The sequence below is a fragment of the Seriola lalandi genome, unplaced genomic scaffold, assembly GCF_002814215.2.
Source record: "Seriola lalandi dorsalis isolate HSWRI2012SDOR001 ecotype SW California unplaced genomic scaffold, Sedor1 jcf7180002054290, whole genome shotgun sequence".
Taxonomy (NCBI): domain Eukaryota; kingdom Metazoa; phylum Chordata; class Actinopteri; order Carangiformes; family Carangidae; genus Seriola; species Seriola lalandi.
The window spans coordinates 317,675-333,894 of NW_019524843.1; the positions used below are offsets into that span (position 1 = coordinate 317,675).

A 16,220-nucleotide genomic window follows, 5' to 3' on the forward strand; every position below is an offset into this window, starting at 1 on the left:
TAAGTGCCTGAGTCGTTGGTACGGAGACTGGAGATCTCCATGGTAGCATTCAGGGGATTGGCAGGGTATCCTGGCAGCATGACCCGTCCACTGAAAGCCTTATTCACCTTTATTACATCACCTTTGGCAAAGAAAAATAGATTTCTTCATGACAAATGTCTGCTGGCATCCTGTAGGTTTTACAGATAGAACATAAAGTTTAAGGGACCCCAGATAAATAGATGGAGATAAATCTTTATCACCAAATTTTATTTTGTTCGGATGACTTTGCTGAAATCCTGGAAAACCTTTCTATTGAGAGTGCTTCTCTCATTTTAACTGCAGGATCTGCTGTTGTCAGCTTCATTCAGATTCATGATTTTTTATTTATTTTTTGGGCATCAGAAACAATGTGTGATCACCTTTTAAGCTGATATGGCAAACAGCTGCCTAAGTACACATTCAAAATTAGGAGTTGTGTTTCTGCTGTAAGTCAAATATTGACTCTCTTTTAGCTCAGCTTGGTTTTGGTTTACGCTCATTCATGAAGAAACATCTGGCCCTTTTAGCTGCCAAATGCTCCACTGTGTTTACCATCAAGTTGCTAACTTCACATCCAGTGTTTCGGTGCCAAAACTATCCACTGAAAGATGCTAAAAGAATAAAGGCGCCTGAGGTAGATTAATTCAATCTGCACACAGCCTTGACAAGTACAGTGGAAAAACCACAGCTATGAAGGTTCATCATTTTAATTCAGCTGCTATTGTTAAGTTGTTTATCCACAGCTGAATCAGACTTTCACATAACATCTTTGTTTTACCTTTAACTGAAAGAACAATCTGCTCAGGACGAGCACCCTGTGCCCCCGCTGGGAGCCTGGTCCACAGGAGGTGGGGAGGCTGGCTGGAGGAGCTGGTCCGGAGGGTGAAGACACAGGGGAGGACGGCTTTGCCTGCCAGTGTTTGTTGTACTGTAGGATGGATGATCCTACGCATGTTCACTATGGAGGAGGCTTCACCTAAAGAGGAACAAAAGGAGGACAGAATATAATTGGATTAAGTGATTAAATGCAGTGCATTCAGAAAGTATTCAGATCCCTTCACTTTTTCACATTTTGTTCTGTTGCAACCTTGTGCTACCCAATAAAGACAAAAGGAAAACAGAATTTTAGAATTTTTTAGCAAATTTATTAGTGAAGTGTTCAGACCCTTTTTACTCAGTATTTAGTTGAAGCACCTCTTGTGGAAATTTTCAGCCTCGAGTCCTTTTGGGTATGATGCCACAAGCTTTGCACACCTGGATTTAGGGATTTTCTGCCATTCTTCTCTACAGATCCTCTCAAGCTGTGTCAGGTTGAATGGGGACTTGGTTGAATTGGGTTCAAGTCAGGGCTCTGGTTGGGCCACTCAAGGGCATTCACACAGTTGTCCCTAAGCCACTCCTGTATTGTCTTGGCTGTGTGCTCCGGGTCATTGTCCTGTTGGAAGGTAAACCTTTGGACCAGTCTGAGGTCCTGAGTGCTCTGGATCGGGTTTTCATTCATTCAGCTTCTCCCTGTCCCTGCTGCTGAAAAACACCCCCACAGCCTGATGCTGACACCACCATGCTTCACTGTTGGGATGGCATTGGTCAGGTGATGAGCGGTGCCTGGTTCCCTCCAGACATGACGCATAGAACTGAGGCCAAACATTTCAATCTTGGTTTCACCAGACCAGATAATCTTGTTTCTCACATGCTGAGAGTCCTTTAGGTGCTTCTTTTAGCAAGCTTTCACTGAGGAGAGGTTTTTTTCTGGCTACTCTGCCATAAAACCCAGATCAGTGGAGTGCTGCAGTGTTGGTTGCCTTCTTGGAGGTTTCTCTCATCTGCACAGCGGCCAGCTCTAGTATGAGTCCAGGTTGTTCCAAACATCTTCCATTTAAGAGTTAAGGAGTTATGCAGCAAAAATATTTTTTGTAGCCTTCCCCTGATCTGTGCCTCGACACAATCCTTTCTCTGAGCCCTGCAGGCAGCAGCTCCTTCCACCTCATGGCTTGGTTTTTGCTCTGAGGTGCATTGGCAGCTGTGAAACCTTATATAACCAGATGTGTGTCTTTCCAAATCATGTCCTGTCAACTGAATTTACCACAGGTGGACTGTCATATTAAAGGGTCTGGATATTTATGTCCGTGTGATATTTCAGTTTTTCCTTTTTAATAAATTTGCAAAAACTTGTAAAATTCATTTTTTCTGTTTTGAAATGAATTGAAATGATTTTAGCATAGATGCTGCAACATAATAATAAAATGTGAACAAACGTGAAGTCGTCTGAATACTTTAAATGAATACTTTGTGAATCCACTTAAAGTTGGAGAAGCTTTTGCTTACAAGGGAAGAAAACAGTAGAGAGAAAAGTGCAGTAAATAATTTCCTGTATTGATGATTCACCATGCATGAATCTACTTTGTGAAAGGATTCAGCACATAAATGCTTTTTCAAAGACATGAATAAGTCTGCTGGTTCATTCAGGTGAATAATATAATGTGCACTAAGCAGACGAGGAGCTCCAAGAATGAGGAACTTGATTTGCTAGTGCAGCAAAGGAGCGCAACCTAGGCACACGCACACACCCATACACTTGAGCTGAAAACCACACACACACACACACACACCAATGATCATAGTGTCTTGCCACCTCCAACCTAATTATTTATTATTTAATTATTTATTCTTCACACCATTCACACAAATGACTTGAACTGTCACTCAGACTAATTCATTTAGTGATTTTATGCCAATGAAGCATCAATGTAAGGAAGGGAATGTCACTGTAACGGTTAGATTCATGCTTCTGCAGATTGATATCAGCAGTTCACTCAGTCTGGTTGCCAGGATATACATGTTCAATGTAACCATGACAACAGGATCGCCTACAAAGCCATTATCCTCCAACCAACCAATTCTTAGCCTACCTCTTTGTGGCTTTATCCTTCGTGGATGTTACTGTAAAATACCAGGCTTCCATTTATTTTTTTATTTTTTATTTTTTTTGTTTGTTTGTTTTATTTCATAGATGTTTGAAATTGTGTTCTCCTTTTCCTTTTCTATCTATAAAAGTTTTTTTTTATAAACTTTCATTTGCTTTTGACCACTGTATACTCATTAAGCGTTCATCATAAATTCATGAGCTGTTTCTACTCTTGAAGTCAAGCAGTAACATGGAGTGTAATGTGCTAAACTGTCTGTCAGCATACCAACAAAAGGCAGACGACACCACCACAAAGCTTAATAAGCTTAAGAGAAATTTGTTCAGGGATTTTTGTATTTGTTTTCTTCTCTTGTCCTCTCCATTCACATTTTCACTGTTAGTCAAATACACCAATTTGTAGAGAACAATTATGAGTGTAACAAGAGAATCTGTGAGAAAAAAACAAAAAACATAAAACAAAGCCTCCTTTGGAATATTGCACACGGTGGAATTGAATCCCCAAAAGATATTTCCATCTGCATTTAGATTGGACGGCTTTCACGAGCTGAACCCCCTGAGAGCATCTCTCTGTGCTGAAGAACGCCGCCGCTGCCTTCCCCCCAAATCAGATGTAATCACAGAATCACAAATACACGGGAAAAGCATAAGAGCCAGAACAAGACGGCGGGCAGGAATAAGAGAGGGGGAGAGGGAGTCTAAGAAACCGAATGGTGGAAATTGAGGGACTTTGGATGATAAGTGTACCCTGCCTGTAGCATGGTGGTGACAGATGGGACAAAAGAAAAACAGCCTAAAAAGAGAAGCAGAGAGCTGGAAGTGACATGAAAGGACACTTTCTGTCATTAACAGATGTCATCTCTTATTCCTGTGAGTCCTTCTCCAGAGTCCATTGAGCTGTTTGGATTACTGATAAACTGCAAACAGGGTTTTTACCAATATTTCTTAAACGCAACTGAATCTACAATCTGCAGATTCACTGTCTTGATACGATCATCAAGGGTCGCCATGGTAAAAAATACACCTGTTTGATATCTTGCGGTACATTTCGTGGGGATGAACCTGGAAATTATTGACTCAGGAGTGAAATAATCCTACATATAAATGTTTTAACAGCTTTTACAGTAGCTTCAAAGGTCAATATTTAAGAAAAACAGCAGGTTCCAATCCTGATTTTTCAATTTTAGTAGCGGGGGAGATCATTTTGTTTACTCTTGGATCCTGAATCGTGCATCAACAAAAAACTATAAAACATGATTGAATTTGGATTAAAAACTTTCTCCTGTCAGAGCGCAATGACCGGTGAGCTTATGTTTTAATGCTGGAAATGAGAGATGCAATGAAAATCCAGGCTGACCAGCTTCCACAGTGCATGCCAATTGCAGGAAAAGTAATTAAGGAGAGCAACTTATCTTTAGTACAAGCCGTCAGCAGGCTGCATGTGTGACCTCAAATCTGCGATACTATCCTCCAGAGACTTGCAGCTCTGACATTTTTTGTCTTTTTGTTCCATAATTGTGAATTTTACGCATAGTTGTAATGGAACAGATGGTCGACTAAACTTGCACAAATGGGTTTGGAGGTGTTCCAGCTCAATCCCACCGAGCATGTCTGCAAACATCCTCAGCATGTCAGCTTTCACTTACAACACTCAAATGAGTACAGACCTGTCTTGTGTAATTATGCCTATGGAAAAATTAATGTGGGAACTCTTTTTTTTTCTGTATTCTGGTCCAGCTGCTCCCCCCTCCTTTATTCCTTCCTCCTATCCTCCTTGTCATCTGTCATCCTTCCCTCCCTCTTCTTTCACTGAACACTCCTGTGTACTGACATATTCTGTTACCATGGACCGTTGTTCCTTTATATTTAAAACTGCTGATCAGTTTCTGCAGCACTACAGCGTTTGAAGGAAACAAAGAGTGGAGGTATAGGAGACAGAGAACTCACCCAAGCCTAAATAGAGCGGCAGCATCAGAGCAAAGAGGATCTGCCGCCCAGCTGCACACAGAGTGAGCACCATCCTGGACCTGCAGAGAGAGAGAGAGAGAGAGAAAGAGAGAGAGAGAGAGAGAGAGAGAGAGAGAGAGAGAGAGAGAGAGAGAGAGAGAGGGAGAAAACAGAGAAGAGAACAGTGAGACAGGATCGAGAAGGGAGGCTGAACCAGTAGTTATAGGAGGAAGCTTTGGATCAAATGTAGTTACACTGGACATGTATACTTGCTTTTCAGTGTAATAATTTTATGGCGCAGCTTGGACAATCAAGTAAATATCTTATTTTATGAACTGTAAATGTGCACATCTTTAAGTTTAGTTCTTATCATTGCCTCTATCTTTCAAATGCAAGCACATTAAAACTGTGAATCGTGTTTTCATTCAATGTATTCGTTCAGTAAGATGATACACTTCACCCATCTGTATCCAGCGTTATCCTCCCATGCTTGCTTTCCCCTTGAAGACAGAACTTTTTACTGTAACTCATTATTCAAATGTTACAGATTTTGTCTGTTAACATGAAACCCCTGAGCTTTAATGGCACAGTTTCACCCAACCCCCGAATTGCTTTGTGGGGTTGGGCCATTGCTCTGCACAGAAGCTCGCTGCAATCGGTGTGCGTGAACCGATGAATGAGAGGCAAAAGAGCTTTAGATGAAAGTGTGAATGCAAGGTGAAACAGACTTTCATTGTCTGAACGGATGAAGGGCTGCTTACTCCTTTGTGTGTCTGAAAAACCTCCACAGCTGTTTTGACTTATAAAACACTTTGGGAAGCTAATTAGACCAACTCATATCCATCCAAATGTGATACAAACAAACTTGTGTGTAACACAAAGGGTTTTCAGCTGATGGAAATGAAATGTATTGTCAGCACTGTCCTTTGCTAACTCTGGTGGTGATGTTCACACAGGCCCGGATACGTGTCACTCATCTTAATGAGCTGTCTACCATGAGAGCAGTTTTCACAAGATGAGGAAACCATCATCTGTGAAGCTACAACAGGTGTTAAAGCAGCAGTGTGAAAAACTAATGCAGACCTTCACAAGCTTTCTGAATGGGCGAATCACTCATAGTTTCTCTCTCATTTATTTATTGTTGCGATGACTCCCCTGCACAGTGACCTTTAGTCTCCACATTATATCCAGCTCACCACTGGCCACATCTATAAAAAAATATATATATACTAAATGCCCCAAATGGCCTTGAACACTGAATCACTGAAAAGCAAATATTGGGCAAATGAGGCAATTGAGTAGCATAGCACACAGTATCACAAAAAAAGAAGAGATAATGCATCATATCCATTTTATTTATTGGTGTTATAATAAAAAACAAATAACTGCATCTGTAAAGACCCAGACACAGTTCACTGGGGCTGAGGAAAATGACTCATTCAGCACTTTCCAGCCAGGAAGCCTAGACACACCACTGTGTGTGAGAGAGGCTTTAAACTGTTGGCACTGCAGCAAGACAACGTGACCTTTGATCCCATGCACTGTTGGAGATGGGAGGATGTCCAATGGGATGCACTAGAAATTTTAACTTGAATTATCTTGAAATTAAAACACACTACATACTGTGTTTAATGAAAAACCTCCCAGAAAGTGAAGAATGAGTCACATTTATTGTCTTACTCCTAGTGTAAGAGTATTCTTAAACAGCAGAGTGATCACATGATTAATCATAAAAAAAGACCCTACATCTGCCCATTGTTCATTAAAAAAATTCCTTACATGTTGTCTTCAGTGATGTTAAAAGCAAGGTTCATTTTGTGCAATTTCTCTTGTGATTTCTTGTAATCTACATGAAAAAGACAACAATCTAATATATTTATGATATGTATCTATAAATTGGGCTGAAATGGCGAAAATTGGCTGAAAACAGGAAAAAGAAATTCTGCTACTGGTGCATCAGAGAAAACACTACTGCCACTACTTTAGTCTGGAACTGTCAGTGTTGTACGGGTTTTTGGAGGCATCTATCTGCTTTTGTATTTTCCAGAATTTGTCATGCCTTAAACGGTTTGGTTTCTGTGACCGCAGGATAACTTCTGCCTGATGAATTTTATTATGTGTTTTATACCTAAAAATCCAAAATTATATTAAAAAATGTAACAGGAAAAATACATTCATGGCTAGAGGAAGTGTCTTGTCTTTAATTTACCTTTAATTGCACATTTTTGTGCCCTGTGGGAGGAAAGCGGAGCACACTGTGATAACCCACGCAGACATGGAGACATGCAAACTACACACTCACTGTGTAGCAAATTACAGCCTCCAGAATGATTATTTAAATAAATCAACACCTCTCTCAAACAGATTCAATAAAAACTGAATACTCTAATCCTCATAAGGGGAGGATTTATTGCTGCCCTGTTGTATTATACTGCATTAGTTTTATCTAGGTGTATCTAATAATTTGGCATGCGAATGTAGATTGACTTACTCAATGTGTGTCATAGCAACCATTTCCATAAACTGCAGAATCAGTATTTTTACTAGAGAACTTGACATGGATTTAATCACTGGAGTACAATGCAGTTAAGAAACTGCACTGGCAAATGTATTTCTGCATCAGCAAATAAAATATTTAAAATGATTTACAGTTTGTAATGTTAGTTTAAGCCATTTTTTCACTCATAAATGGACGTTAAAAGAATGAGGAATAATACAACAGATGAATAACAACATTAGATGATGGTGCATAAATTACTTGTCCCACCTGTTAATGATCCTAATATATCAGATTTTGGTGGAGATAAAAAATAAAAAGTATATTTCTAAGGAACCGCTCATCTAAAAAACTTCACAGTTGACACTGCGCTTCCTCTGGTCCTCAGCAATCCACTCGTGACAGAGATTTCTCCCTTTATAGCTAAATTACATTTATTTGGCAGATGCCTTTGTTGACAGCGACTTATATTTTTCACCTACTCTACTACCTGAGCTCCAGGTCCAACACTGGTCTTGTACATGGCTAAAATAGACTATCTCACGTTGTAAAGTGATTTGATCTCATGCCACACACAGATATATCTGATGAAGAAAAATTGGACTGAATCTTTTATAACATCCAAACGGTCATTCTCCAAAGTATATCTAAACCAGGATTAACTTTCAGTATACTGCAGTGAAAAGGTGATTGTGGTGCATTCCTACAGCACAACAAGAGGAAATCCTACCACACATCAGAAATGAGCTGCTGACTTTGCCAGAGGATTTGGCTTGGGGCCCAAAGCTTCTCAGCTCAATGGAGAGACGCCTGAGACAGAGCTTTATTGCCCCGTACTGGTATGAAATGGAGATGAAGAGGAGAATATGCTGTTTGAAGTAAACACAGCTTTGTTTTCTACAGTAATGCTGATTTCAAGGGGAGTTAAGCAACTTAAACAACTCTAAATTATTTATTTGTGGACAAAATATTGGTTCTTTGTTCCCTCCTGACTTCACTTTGCATTACCAGGGCTTGCTAGAAGACCATTTGAAGAATTTGAAATAATCTGAGACAAATCAGTCCATGTTTGGACTGTCAGGATTTCAGTTACATAAAGTAAATAATTAATCCAAGAAAGCAAATGGCCTCTTTGCATTCACCAAGGTAACAGCAATTCATGCCAACAGCATCCCAATGCTCAGAAAGAAGATTATGCAACACCAACTCAACCCTTTGTAAATTACAGGAATAATGGTGGCTCTCTTCTCCGACCATGTGAAAGCTCAGTAAAACGTTCAACCAAATAAAAGTGGAGCGTGTGAGGCAAAGAAAAAACATTCCTCTCAGACAGTAAAGCACTTTGTGACACCTGCCAAACAATACTTTTCATTAAACAACAATTTGTTGTGTGAGTTTTAATAGTGGTCTACCAAGTCGGTCTTGGACTTTTTGAAAAAGGGGATTCTGGTGAGGGTCAGACCCCGCTGTGCCACACACTTTGAGGCATCCCACCATAAAGGTGGGTTAGGACCTTGTGATGGGCTGTGACAGATTGGGGTTGAGCCGTTGGACTCTTTGCATGTTGAAGGCCTGCAGTATTGGTTGAGCTAGCTGGGTGGGTGACAAGAGATTTCTAAAGGTTTGGAGAGGGTCGTGACACAGAGGAGTTTGCCCAGTCTTGCAAGAAGAGCGCATTAGAGAGTGTTGTATCTGAGTGCCTGGGACTGGCAGGGGCCCAACAGCCACTATCCACAGCAACAGAATTCAGAGTTCAGCCTATGGACATCTCTATGGCTGCTATACAACATACAAACGATGTTCCTATAGACAGCAGCCATTCAAAGTTTTACCAGAGGGGATTTACAACATACAGTGCACTGGCCATGCAATCGCACCAGCCGCATACTAACCAGTGCCACCTTTTGTTAAGGATGAGACATCAGATGTTGTGAACGTCTCCCTCTAAATCGCCCCTCTTCACTTTCACAGGCACAGTTGTGTCTCGAGCCAGAAGTCTCTAAAATGCTTCAGTGGACTTCAATGCGAATGTCCATCCGACACATTTTCACGATGTCGTCTGAATAGGACGCATTCTCAGTTCATTGTAAGAGCCAGCGAGCGGAGTGACAGAGATCCAAAGAGAGCTACCAGACGAGGCTGGCAGACCTACATTAGGGTTCAGCACTAAGCTGTCAATCTGTTGAAGCAGGAGACCAACTGGCCTCATGATCATCATGACGCAGGCAAGACAGGCCCCTCGACCCAAATCTCCTTCAGTTCCGCAGTTGGTGGGAAAATTGCTTGAAGAAAAAGCATGAAATGTGTGGAAAATGTCATCTCAGCTGCTGTTGTGGCTGTGAGCACAGCACGACAGCTTTTTGCTTACAATGCCTCTGCCATGCTACACTGAAGTGTGTGTGTGTGTGTGTTCACAGACGGCAAAGGTTTACTTAATCAGGCCAGGTTGAGTCCCATGTTAAGTGATGACACAAGCAGAAACACACATGCCACTGTAATAGTACAACCACTATGAAGTTGCACATCAAACCCCCAGCCAAAGCCGAGTGTCACTGGATCTCAACTTCTGTGTAGTAAAACACATACACAACAACATGAGTACAAAACCTGGTGCCTAGCCTCTGTTAAATGTCCGTTTAAGTTTGCTTAACTCTTTACATTCTGCAAGACAGCATGACACATATGTACAGTAGTTCACAATAATGGGGTCAGATGTAGGCCTACCACTCAAAATCTTTTTTTTTTACAGACCTCGACAAAAACAGACTTCTCATTTTTAACAGGCAACAACTGATTCTCTTTTCTGAAATCACAACTGCTACTGGCAATTTTAGTTAACAGTTATGTGAAAATCTGTCTCCAGATGATGTTAGTGTTGTTTTATACAAGAAAGGTCCTCTATATGCATTTGATGGCTGCAGTACATAGCCACATAGTAGTATGCTAAAAGTAGTGATCTAGCTGAATAAAACCACATGTCCCTGGTAAAAGGTCTGCTTCTTCACCAGCTGATGAGCCATTCAGATAACCAACACAAGAGCAGCCTTGTTCTTGTATAGCAGGGTCATCCTGGTATTATAATATAGCATTATAAATTAAAGTGTAATTTAAAGAGGACATATTATGGCCATTTTTAGTCTTCATCATTTTATTCTTGGCATCTGCTAAACTATATTTACATGATTCAATGTTCCAAAAATAAATTATTTTTATAATCGGGAATGTCCCTGACTGACTGACTGAGGATATTTCTACCCCTGGTCAGCCTAGTGCCTTGTCACTGAGTTTGAGTTTCTGGTGCTTACAACTTCTGTTAGGGAGTGTTTACAGCCTGCAGTGTAGCCAACTTAGCAAATTGTCGATAGATTTAGAGACTTTTTTCAAACAGAACCTGGTACATGACTGGACAATATCTGGATGCCAACTGGGGGTTAGGATTACACCCCTTGTTAAGGGCAGTCTACCGAGCCACAGGGAAGTGGAGGTGCGCCTCCTACACTGAGCCTCGCCACCATTGCGGCCCATAAGCTACTTTCATTACATGTATCAATATTACTAAAGGAGGCAGAGGAATAACTAAACATAAGCCACACTGAGCAGAGAGAGCAGGAGTGAGGGAGGGAAAGAGAGAATGCATCATAATTGGTAAAGAAACTAGCAAATCTGAATAGCATGTAAACAACAGGAACACTGGCAACCGGAAATGGTACAATACACTTACTGCAGCACAGGAATTAAAAGAATAAAGAGTTTCTGCCTAATGAAACACTAGAGAAATTTAAATTTGAAATGATTACAGGAACTGTTGAGTTTGTATTAACACGTAATGCAGTAACTTTAACAGGGCAAGTGGGAGCGACTGAAAAGGAGGCTTCATACTATAACATTGCTCTGACCAATTCTTCATATCAAACCAAGGGAGTTAGACAAAAACACCTGCCTCTAATAAAAGTCTGTCACGCAGGTAAATAAAGGCAGAATTATAGTGGATCCCAGACGGAGGCTGTGCTGTTTGTGAGAGACAAAATAAGAAACATAGTTTGTCTCTTTTTACGTTCTCTCTGAGTGATCATTTTATAAGTAAATATAGCTGATATCACAGCACAATTTTTGTCTTTAATTTATGTGTTTGGTGATTTTGTCATATGCAGTCGCAGTTATAAAATCAGTATTTGACCATAGGCAGTCCAGCCATATAATACGTTTTTAACTAGTCTTGTTCTTATACTGTACTTTCTGTCTGAATGCCTGTATTAGAGCTCAGGGCTCTTTAAGGCCCCCCACCGCCCCTATGAAGCTAACCAATCAGAGCCCAGCATGCTTGATTACAACTAGTCCCGCCTTTCTCAGCAGCTGGAAACAAATGTTTGTGGCTGTCACAATGGCGTCGGTTTTGCCGTATCCGATCTTGAACTATTAGATGATTGACCCGATCCACTTTTGCAAGCTAGACTGGAGCAGGAAAACAAGCACACCCACTGCCGAGCAGCCGGAAGGAGGGAAGAGGCAGAATTATGAAGAGAAGTGCTGCGAATAAAGTCGCTGGACAGTCTGCATTGGACTTCACGTGACAATATTCATACGTAAAAAAAATAAAAAACGTTTAGATTTTTTTTTTTTTTTTTTAAATCTGTGGACTTTTACGGACTAAAGGAATATAAGTAATCGCGGAATGGACAGGAACCAACAGACAATCCGACTTAAAAAGGTAGGGAGTCCCCACTGCTTCCTGGTTTATGATACTGATAAATCTAAGCGAAGTATACGTTTATGATCATAGTTAATGAAAATGAATGGTAGAATTGAGGATAATTTCCAAGCTATCAAGGTATGGTCAATATTGATAAAGATTTAACTTTTCTATATCTTTGTGCTTGTGGCTTCACTGCTTTTACTAATGCCATCCGGTCGCCGGCTATGGAGTTTAAAATCACAAATCCACGAACTGCCCCTTCCTTCAGAAATAAACATCGCGGTGTTGAACTGTGCGCAGTTTTTTGAAGCAGTCCTGTTTGCCGGTGTTATGTCCAAATCTGTTTCCCAATAGATATGTTTCCTGGCACACAGTAAAATGTTTGGAAGCGTGGAGGGGTTGGTGGTAAAAATGAATTCCAGCCAATGGGTTCATTGTGGTTCTGCCGTTGGCAGAGCATGCAAAGCATATATTTCACCAGGCATGTGAGAACAGTCTTTATGATCTAAGTAGTTGTGTGCTGTGCCTTGTGTGGAGGTGCCAAGCTTGCAGGAGGTGTCCAGCTTGCAGGTGGGCGACACTGAGGGACATATGACGTCAATAGGTCTAGGAAGTAAGGCCTGGACCCCAATGAGGTGTTTCATGCAAATGATAAAGTGGGGTTTCGCCCCGACTGAGGTACTCCTTTTGGTGTGTACTTTAAGCCTCGCGACTTTGTTGACCATTTACATGCACAAAAAAACAGATATATTACACTATAGGAAAGGAGAAAACTTGGAAAAGCATAACAGGTCCTCTTTAAATGTTATTTGTCATAGAAATAACAGTGATAGGATGTTTATGAATAATATAGGCCTACTTGGAAAGCAACAATAAGAGAAAAGAGCTTTATTGTTCATATTTTCAAATAATATGTCTCACTTCAGCAAAAGTGATTTACAGTTCAGAATAGCATTTGTCTAAACTCTCCATTTGGCGATTTGAGACCTGATTGGTCCTGGACATGTTTTTTTGTTATGCAAAAAGTAACCCCGCAAAACAATAGTCTTTGATGGCAGTAATACACAAATACACTTACTCTACTACTAGTTTTTAATGTTTACAGCTTATGTTTGAGCAGATAAACACACTGTTGAATTCATTACTTTTATGATTTTGGCTTTGGAAAGGCTAAAACTCTTGCCATTTGATAGAATATTTTTCTTCCTTCAACAGAAGAGAGCTTGGACTCTAATTTCTGATTACTTTTTATTTTTATAGTAAGTAAACCTTTTTTGCCCAACAGCATGATGACAACAAGAGGAATTAATGTCTAAAAATATGGGTGGCTGAAGAGGAGAGGCTTGAGGACTTTAGATAAATCTGTACCATTAGCCTTTACGACTGAAGTAGAGTTGGTTTTACTGTAAGGGGTTAAACTGTTAGTCTTGTTTCCCCCTATTGCGACCTGACAGAAGAAGGTGATTTCTCTCCTACCCTTTTTCTTTAATCATGTCTCACAAAACTATTACCTCTAGAGAGAGTGGCAGAGTGAACAGCAGAATAACAGCTCCAGATGAGTGACAGACAAAGTGGTGGGCTGGGAGAGGAAGAGGATGAAGGAAGAGGAATGAAAGGAAGGTCATTTTTATCAGCGTCGTGACAATAATAAACTAACATGATGAAAGCTCCTCAGAAAAGCTGCGTTGGAGCTCTATAATTCTTCTTAATTTGTTGTTTATGAGAAAAAGGCTGCAGCCGGTGCATCCTGAATAGATGTGTGGCTGAAATTTGAACTTCTGCTTACACAGAGGCAATTTTCATTAATGAATTGTAAAGACAGGAAAAAAATACATGTTGCAGTCATGATTTGGTGCCATAAAAAAGACATAAAACCAGCATGCATGAACTTTAATTGCTCAAGAAATTAAAAATAGAAAAAAAGGACACCTCAGAGGGAGAGTGAACTGAGCTGAATCAGATATTAACTTCCTGCACATAAACACACAGATAGCCTTTGTGTTGAGTGTGCCTGTGTGGTGACTAATCACACTCAAAGCAACTAATGACTCATGCAGTTCTGGCCTGGGCTTCAGATGGCGAGAGGACTTTGGAAAGCTGCTGGTCCCTCCGATTCAAGATTACACACTCCATCCTCTCACACTGAAACCATTGATCCCACTGGGCATGGAGACCGGGGTTACTTAAACCGGCTCGATAACACGCTTGGAGGCCAAGTTAAAATTTGGCAAGATGTGTGTGTGCAGTAAAGTGCAGAGAGAAGCAAATGTAGATCACTCTGAAGGACCCTTGATTGACAAATATAGTAAGCACAGGACAGGGAGGAGTTACAAGTAGGATATAGGTGCTGTAGTTGGTTGTTACAACTTTTCTTTTCAGTAATTATTCATTGTATAGTTACCCAAGAGTAAATATATTGTTTTGTATTGTTGAAATTATAATGTTTCATGCATGTATCACCAATGATTTTTTCGTACCTGAGAGAGATTGACAGCTCTTATGACATCCATCTGTTTCCGACCTTCCTGTAGAGCTATTAAGCTGCTGTAGAGCTACACTCAACAGACCTGCAGCAAATGATCTCAGATATGCTCATTTTCTCTCTCCACCTCTTCATCCTAAGCCTCTTTCTGCCAGCGCCATAGGTGTATTTTTGGTGTGTGTGTGTGTGTGTGTGTGTGTGTGTGTGTGTGTGTGTGTGTGTGCGTGCATGTGAGTAAGATGTAGGTTTGATGATGTGAGGTTCAGTGCATGTTAGCCAACTGCGAGTTTGACAAAAAATCAATCTAAATGTATTTGAATAACACATGAGGGAGCCACACTATGTATAAGTGTGCACATGAATGTGTGAGAGTATTGTAACATAGCTTTTAGAGGAAATGGAAACCAGGCAGCGGCCTCAGTGGAATCAATCATCTCTCATTGTCTGCATCTGTAATGCATCATAAAAGATCAAGTCACACGGTCATCATTTCATTTGTTACCAGTGAACCTTTTACTTAAAATGTTCTATTATTGTAGAGAAGGACTTCACAGCAAAACCAAGCTGATTAATTTCGTATAAAATTGTTGTAAAAAAGTAAAAAGAAAAAAGGTTAATAGAGAATAAAAATTTGTCCTATGAGTGACTTTAAAAATAAAAAGTGGATAAAAAGTTAATATTGACAAAAATAAAAAATATTCATGGCAAGTCAGAATTTTGAAATAGTAAGTGCAAATTAATAGATACTAAGATTTGAGATACTGCATTTTTGACTCAAAACTTTGACTTATGTGATAATTATGACATTCTATTTAATAATTTTGAGTATCTCATAATTTTGACTTACTTGTACCATTTTGATTTTTACTTAAATATTTCATGTATTTGTTTTTCTTTCCCTGGCATAAACTTATGTGAAGTGTATTTGAACAATACAAACTAAATACTGTCAAAAATCCCTTTAAAACATGTTTTGATTAATTGTTTTTGCCACATGGGAGCAGTGCAACAAGCTGTAAACACAACATTGACATAAACCTCTACAGTAGATGTAAACATACATGCAGCAAACATGTTAGCAAACACTGGCTAATTGACACATCCAATTGACGTGGAGCAACTTTATCATTTATTTGGAGTCATGTGTCTGGACACCAGATGAATGGAGGTCCAATATTCACTGAGCTTTTAGCTCTATTTTTGGTCTCCATCAACTCCTGAAGGAAATATCTGGCTCTTTAGCTGCTAAATGCTTCAATCCATCTTTACCAGCTAGTTACCAGCTAGCTGCCAATTGTACAAATTAATTAGTTTAGTTATTAATTACTGAAATTAAGTGCAACATTTTGCCACATTTAGCTCTAAATAATTTTAAAAAGTCGTCTTCTTTTTTTAACCAGATTTACAGCAATATTTGTGAACGTTTGTCATATTTACTTTAAAAAATAAATGTAAAGTTAATGTTAAATCTAAATGTTAAATCTAAATCTAAATGTTAAATGGAATTGTTATATGTTTAATATAAATCTTGGTGAAACAAAATATTTAGCTAATGTGCAAATTCACACTGCTGCTCAGCGGAAATACCAAAATAAAAGCTTGATCTGGCGCTATCCATGGTCAATTGAGGCTCAAAGCTATAACAATTTTTTGTCCT

At 39.7% G+C, this 16,220-nt stretch overlaps 1 protein-coding gene across 1 annotated transcript in view; it reads right to left on the minus strand.

The window, feature by feature from the left end:
* Positions 1-16,220, minus strand: part of LOC111654782 (neurocan core protein-like) — a 47,956-nt gene that overhangs the window by 27,002 nt on the left and 4,734 nt on the right. The window contains exons 2-4 of the mRNA XM_023405918.2: positions 4,892-4,971; positions 800-997; positions 8-121 (exon numbers count right to left, since the gene is read on the minus strand). Coding sequence (XP_023261686.1) covers positions 8-121; positions 800-997; positions 4,892-4,964 — 385 coding nt within the window. The 5' untranslated portion in view covers positions 4,965-4,971. The remainder of the gene's footprint in view (positions 1-7; positions 122-799; positions 998-4,891; positions 4,972-16,220) is intronic.